At 48.9% G+C, this 7,381-nt stretch overlaps 1 protein-coding gene across 1 annotated transcript in view; it reads right to left on the bottom strand.

The window, feature by feature from the left end:
• Window positions 1–3,151, bottom strand: part of LPCAT3 (lysophosphatidylcholine acyltransferase 3) — a 25,309-nt gene extending 22,158 nt beyond the window's left edge. The window contains exon 1 of the mRNA XM_019526835.1: window positions 2,992–3,151. Coding sequence (XP_019382380.1) covers window positions 2,992–3,088 — 97 coding nt within the window. The 5' untranslated portion in view covers window positions 3,089–3,151. The remainder of the gene's footprint in view (window positions 1–2,991) is intronic.
• Window positions 3,152–7,381: the final 4,230 nt, after the last annotated feature.

Here is a 7,381-nt window from a genome sequence, read left to right as displayed (position 1 = left end):
ATCATTCATTCCACTGAAATCTCTCAAGAGGAAATAACTCAGGCTGGAGGCAGCTGTACATGGCCTTCTGCAGTCCTGCACCACCTAGAATGGTGGTGGCAGGGAATCTTCTTTTCTCCCAGAGACACAAGAACAGCAGCATGGAGCCCCTATATTAACCCCCAGGTGCTGGCAGGATTTTTTTTTCACCACCTCAGTAGAGAAGCAGTGGGAGCAGCAAGTGTGGGAATGCTGGTATTTACCCTGGCAGCTAGAAAGCAACAGCATGGATCTGGGGGGAGGGGGGCATGAGAGGGTATTGCACTCTTTCCCTCCTGTCCCACATGAAGTATCTTTTCCTAAGGATGCACTGGGTCTTGTTATTAACACCATGCTGGGGTGCCAGAGTAGGTCACACACCTCAGAAATAATTTCAAGTTAGCTGCAGTCAGATAGTTTTAAAAATGAAAGCAAAGATTCTGTCAGGAGCCTGTGGTTTGGTCGTGTACCTCCAGAACACAAGGCTTCCTTCACCTGACCCTGCTGTATGTCCTTTGATGTAGGCAGGAGTTCTCGTCAGGAAAGAAGTTGGCTCCTTCAAAGGAGAAGTCCTCTTCCTGAGGTCTGGTCTTCCCCTGACATTGTGAGATGTACACCACAGGATGTGATAAAAGATCTAGCTGCACTGCATGCTGCTTTTCAGGGACTGCTCATAGCTATCTGCTGTCGTTCAGTAAGACAAATTTGACATCTAGCCTGGTATCTTAGGTTAGGAGAGGAAGGAAACCAGTATCTCTTCTATTAACATTTCTTTCCCTGAAACAGCTTTCAGTTACCAGATCCTTCATTCACATGTCACGCCATCCACTAAATGATCATGAGTGGAACAGCTGACATCATTTACCTTGAATTAACAATTTAGTCATCTTAGCACAACTGAAAGAGTCATTACCTGTCCAAGTCTGCAAACTGTCTAAAATACTAAACAGAGGCTAGATCCCCTAAAGGTCTTAGGTATGCAAGTTCAAAACTGCAATTCTGAAAACTGTTGAGCTCTTGCCTAACCCTGGAAGCATCCAAACTCCAAAGTAAAATCTATGATTCTTTATGCCCTTCAACAGAGAATAGGTTTTGTGCCATCTCTAAAGTACAGCTGTGGAGCCAGCTGTGTGTAACAGTGTCCTAGGCTGGATCTGGACTGTGAAGCCAGATCCAGGCCAGGGTAGTGGATGCAGCCTGGGGCCCAGCACTAGGGTGGCAGCAGGCCAGTGGTGGTAGGGCAAATGGCTGTTGTGGGCCAGATGGCTACCTGCCACAGAGGTGGCAACAGGCCAAGGTGGCTGTAAAGCAAGCAGGGATGTACCAGCACATCCTTCCCTCACCCTCCTGCTGGCAAGGAGAAATCTCTACTAGGATCCAGGGACCCCAAATTCTGCAGCAGGCCATGCTTCTTAGCCACACTCCCAACTTACCTAGACCAGTGGGCCAGATAAAGCAGCATTGTGGGCTAGATCCAACCCATGGACTTTTTGATTTCCAAGTTAAAGTAATGCAACTTTGTTAAGCCAACTCTAACTGGTGGTAGCAATGGCACCCCTCTATATATACTCAGGTGGGAGAAAACAGAACAAACACAAAATAGATGGACCTGACTACTGAGAAGTTACAAGTTTACAAATTCAAAGTTCATTTCAGGACACTTACCACAGGTATTCACAGAGGCAGTTGATGAAGAGGAACTAAGAGGAGTTAAAGTTAATGGACAAAAAAATATATTCTTTAGTCCCCTATCACCGCTTCAGAGCCTCAGTCACTGTACAGCTTGTAATATGCTACATTTTGACAGGCATAGAAGTGAATTGCAGAGGTGCACTAGTTAACTAGCTAAGATTAATATCTTAGCTGTGATGCAATTCTGCTGCAGGGCAGAAGCTCACCTGTTAACCAGTCAGTGTTTAGGTTTCCTTCAGCCTACCTTGCAAATACTGTTGTAACAAGTTGTTTTCACACAGCCCTTTTAAGGTAGATGTACCTTGGCAGGGAGATCCCCACACAGCCAGTTGGGTAGGTGTGCATCTCTGAGGAGATGCATGATACAGGCTCACGAATATATGAACTCAGCCTGTCCAGATACGTGTGTTCATAGGGAAACAGAAGCAGCTATGACACAACAGGTTTGTGTGCAACGCCAAGACCTCAAATCTTACAAAAGACTGGGAACTTCAAAATCCCTCAATGCACAAAGTAAATGCCCCGAATAAAAGGATCTGTAAGAGCTTACAATACACAGGGACAGAGCAGAGAGCAGAAGCCAGGAACACTATAGCCCTGCTCAGCCTCGTGTCTAGAAACATAGGCACCTAATGCTTCCATTCAAACTAACTCAGCGCAACTCTTCCGCCCTTGGGGGAGATGGGACCAACAGCTTCTCCTTTCCCAGTTCAGGCACAGGTCCTTGACTCCCACTGCAGCCATCCATCCGTCTCTCCTCCTCACTCCTGTTGCACACCCCTAACTCATCTCCACTGGGGAGATCGGAGTCTGGGGGGCTACTGAGGAGCTCAGGACACTGGTGAGCCAAAACTAATTAATAGACCAGACCCAATTTTGCCAGCAGGAGCTGCCTCCTCACTTCCAGCTCCTGGCTACTGCTCTTCTCTGAGCATCTCCCAAGCCCACCGGCTCCCCAAGGGGCCCAGGCCACCAGGGCAGCTAGGCAGGGAGACAGAGATGCTCCTACCCTCAGCCAGCCTCTGCCGGAAGTGGCTCCCAGCCTTGGTACCTGCTCCTCCCCCCTGCCCTCAGGCTCAGGGCGCAGTGTGGGCACGTGCCCCCGCCCACAGCACCCGCCTGGCCGACCCTGCTGCAGGTGCGCACGTGGTCAGCTGCGACCCCGCTGCCTGCCTCGGCCCGAGGACTCCCCCCGCCACACTCCAGCGCCACGTGCGGGCGGGGCTCGAGCCCCCTGCCCCCGCCCTGCACCCTGACCTCTGCCCCCTGCCTCGCCCTTACCCATCAGGATGGACACGATGAGGCGCAGCGCCTGCTCGGAGGAGCCCAGTGCCTGTGCCACCGCGGCCAGGCCGAGGCCGGAGCCTTTCACCGCCATCTTCTACCCGGGCCGCCCGGGCGGCCGCTGCTCCCCGAACCCAGCAGCGGCGGCGGCAGCGGTAGCCACCGCGGCCCCCGCACGAGGACACACCCTCCTCGGTGGCCATTGGCTGCGCCGCCCTTCCCCTGCCCCCTCCACCGCTTTCCATTGGCTCGAATGTGGCAGCGGGGCGGGGCCGAACACTTACTAAGGCAAAGGTTATCCCACATGGGGGGAGGGACGGCTCTCTCTGCCTCGGCCAAGGATTGGACGAGCGGCTTCGGGGAGCCGTGGTCTGATTGGGCAGGGTGGCGCGGAGGTTTGGGCGAGGGGTGGAGTCCATCCCCTCATTGGTTGCGGCGGGACAGGAGAGAGCCGAGCAGGGGAGGGGGAGCGGCAGGGAGCGAGGTCGGGGTTACTATCGGGCACGAGGAGGGTGATGCCTGCACGAGCCCAACTGCCGTACCTGTAACCTCCGAATGCCGTTGGAGTGGGCGGGGCCGTCTACATGCATATTCATCGTATGCTAATGAGCCCGCTCTTGCTCGGGGGCCTTCGGGTGTGTTTTCCTCCTTGATGAGGAAGCAGCGCTGGCGGGCGCGGGCACAGCCCTGTGGGGCTCCCCCGACGTCTCCTCCTTTGCATATGCAGATCGCCTCTTTTGAGGCCCCGCCCCTGGACACGTCGGTGTATTTTTCCGACCCCTGCTACATGTTACATGTAGTGTGAATAAAGCTGGCCCGCGAGCCCCTGCAAAGTAGCTAGCACCCCATAAAAATGGCTTTCCTGCCACAAAAAGAGTTAACCGGCTATGAAGTTAGTGCTTGCAAAGGTGTAATGAGTCCCTAGCTGGTTTCTATCCAACTTTAATTTGAAGGGGTAGCAGCAGGTCTGATATGTCATCAGCTGTACCAAAGTGGTCTTATGCCCACAGAGTGGGCTCTGCGGCTAATACGTGAGGCAAGCAGGGCTTGCAGCTTTCTCATGCATAGCAGCCAGACAGCAGATCTGCCTGTTTTAATGTGCCTGTCTCACGCCCAGGCTAAAAACCTCTGTGTCCTCACAGACAATTACACAGAAGTCTCATGTGCCCTTTGGCTATCAGTGCTCTTAGTTTTTGTTGTGCCTCCCCCAGCAGGTTGAAGGGACACAAGGGTTGGTGGGAGAGGATGGATGCAATATCCTTCTCTAAAACCCCTACCAAAATCAGGCAGGGTTCCTCCACATGGAGTTTGTGTCTAGGTCAGTGCGTGCAGCGCCACAGTGAAGATGGATGAGGAGGGAGTGGGGCAGCGACCTTCAAGTTCAAGCTGAGGGGCAGCTCAAGTTAAAAGGAGTGTTTCACTTGTAAGGGAAAGCAGACAGGAGCGTTTGTGTGACAGCGCATCTGTAGTCCCAGGCCTCCAGACCTGGGACTTCTACATATGATGTTCACCTGAAGATGGGGAGTATCTGAATTCCCAGGCCTATAGGTCTGGGAGGTAAGATCCTGGCCTCCTTGAAGTTGTATGGCCCACAGATATTCACAGATACGAATATTTGATTTGGATATTTGAATTGGACACTGGATATAATATCTATATCTATTGATATCAATATCTATCTATCCAGACCTTTTGGTGAAGATCGAACATGACAGAGTGCATCCAAACTCCCAGGCTGTGGACTTGCACTGATGCCAGCCTGGATAAGGCAAGCATTTGAACTCCCAGCCCTGTGGGCTGGGACATAGGATGCCAGCCTGGTTGAAGTTCTATGGCCCATAAATACCTGTCATCACAGTTATTGAGCTTTGTTGAGTTGGATTTGACATTTGTTTAGCTATTTGAAACAAAAAAGAATGTGCAGCAAACAATAAAGAGGCAACAGGAGTAAAGAGAAATAGATGACATTGCAGGAAGCAGAGATTGAGGGGCCACCCAGCCAGAAACAATAGTGGTGGGCACTAGGGTAGAGTTGTCTGGCTGGCCCCTTTGAAAGTCAGTGTAAAACTGTTACAGATTTTGAGTTTTGTGGCCAGCACAATCAGTAAGATGACTTTAGGATGTTGCATGAGCTAGGGCAGGAGTGGCAAAGTCAAATTAGTTGGTGAGTCATATTTCCTTCCAGAACCAGGGAATTAACACTACTGCTCACCTCTGTCACTGACTGCCACTGATTTTCATCCCTAGCAGTGATTGAAAACTACATTTGGTGGCACAAAAAGTGGGGGTGAGAGGGTACCTACCTCCAGTGGGGCTGCCTTAACCCACTGAGTGCTGGCCACACTGACACAGCAGCTCTGGCAGCCACAGCAAGAAGCCCCATGGCCTGGATGATGTACCTCTGTGGACCAGATCTGGCCCAAAAGCTTTATGTTTGATATCCCTGGACCACAGGATGGTGCTTTGGGTGTCAAGGGAGTCTAAGTGGGCTGTAGTTACAATAAGTAAAAGAGGAAATGATGGCATCCCAGAAGAATTTCAGACCAAGCAAATGTGTGTAAATGCATGGTTCCTTTTTTCCCCTTCCTTTTGCACAAGTAGAGGTTTTTAAATCACTCATGACTAGCTGGCTGTATACTGGAAGCTCATAAATAGCTTACGCTAAGCATCCTAAGATCCAAATTAGCCAATTTTATTGCCAAGTTGACAGTGTAATTGTACGCACATTCATGCCACCTGCATGTTTAATTCACTTTTCGTAGATTTTTCAGGGTTGGTGGTATCCTTAAAAATACCATAACATTTAAAAACACTTGCAGGCAGTTAACCAACTGTAGATTTTGCTCACAAATAAAAAGTATTATAGAAATTGTGCACTTATAGAGAAAGAGATTTCCTCAGTTTTGAATGATGTCCCTGTGTGTATGTGTTGTATTACAAAAATGACTGTTATTCTTACTGTAGTCTAATAAAGGCTGCCTTACCTGCATGCACTAAATAGCTTTTTATGGATCTGATTCTGTCATGGTGCCAAGAGGTGAGATGTAGAGTCTGCAATTAACTTATCCCAAAGCCTCAGCTCTTTACAAGGGGGGAAGCAAGTGTTCCTTTGCCCTCAGAAGCATTTTACTATCCAGCTGGCACCTCTACATCAGCTTTTGGCTGCTCTTTGCTAGCCTTGCTAGAGCTCATTCTGCCAGACTTTTTCCTCTGGAATTAGGGCAGCCAGTTCAGAAAGTCCTTGGTATAGTCCCTAGTGTATTGGTCTGGATGGTGGACATTACACAAGATTAGATTTTTCCTGCACAGAAGAGAAGGGCAGGATGCCTGGGGTAGACCAAGCAGATTATTTTATTCCCTTCAGCAAAATGGAATCCAGCCAGAGACCAGTTAAGTTTCATAGTCACAATTTCTTTCTCTGCTTTGCCTGTTGTTCAGGACAGGTTGTAAACTTAGGATATTCCTTTTGATCTGAATGGCTTGCCTAAAATTTTGCATCTTTCAGGCTGCTAAAATGAGGAAGAGAAATCAAAGATGTTGTCTAGTATTTCTTTGGATGTACATTACAAAAAATGTATGAAGTTGTTTTCTGGAACAGAAATGATCTGGGATAGTATCCATATGCACAGGTTGTATCATGCCAGAGCTCTGGGCAATAATAAAGGGACCCCATTTGGATTGCAAGAACTTAGATCTTTATTAGAAGAGCTATGTCCTTGATGTTGCTACTTGCAGCCATGAGGTGTAATGTGTGCTCAGAACTACTGCAAAATTATCCAAGCACTTTGAGCTTCCTGGGTCACCCTCCAAGTCATCCCCACTGCAATTTGTGTTCCAACCTGCAGGTTGTTACAAAGGTTAAAGGCTAACATTAACTGATGGAATCTAGGGTGACCACCTTTTAAAAATGGAAAGGCAGGACACAAGCCCGCCTCCCCACTGCCAATGTAGCTGGAACAGAGCTGAACCAAGACTGTGGGACACAGAGGTGGGGATAGCCAGTGCAGGGCTCCTGGTGGCAGCAGCACTGAGCCTCTCTACCCTTCTATGCCATGTCCTACCCACTGGGCCCTGGAGGACCTGGGGGGAGAGCAGGTCACCCTATGAAGTCCACAAAATCACTACTTCAAACCCTCACCTACAACTACAAGGATCAATATTTGAAATATCCAGAACACCAAATAAGATGCCCTAAGTATGTTGCTATGTGGACCGCCTGATGTTTGTGTCATGCGATTTAACTGAAAAATCTGTTTTAATTAAAAAAAAATTTCTAAAGTTTACTAAGTTTTACTAAAAGTTCCAAAACTATAAGGTAAATCAAATTAACCCCACATTTAGAATTATTTAATATATAGTTATTTTAATACCCGTCTTATGATTTTTT

Source organism: Gavialis gangeticus, unplaced genomic scaffold, assembly GCF_001723915.1.
Source record: "Gavialis gangeticus isolate Ggan-Ray unplaced genomic scaffold, GavGan_comp1, whole genome shotgun sequence".
NCBI lineage: Eukaryota > Metazoa > Chordata > Crocodylia > Gavialidae > Gavialis > Gavialis gangeticus.
This window is presented reverse-complemented; position numbering and strand designations above follow the sequence as displayed.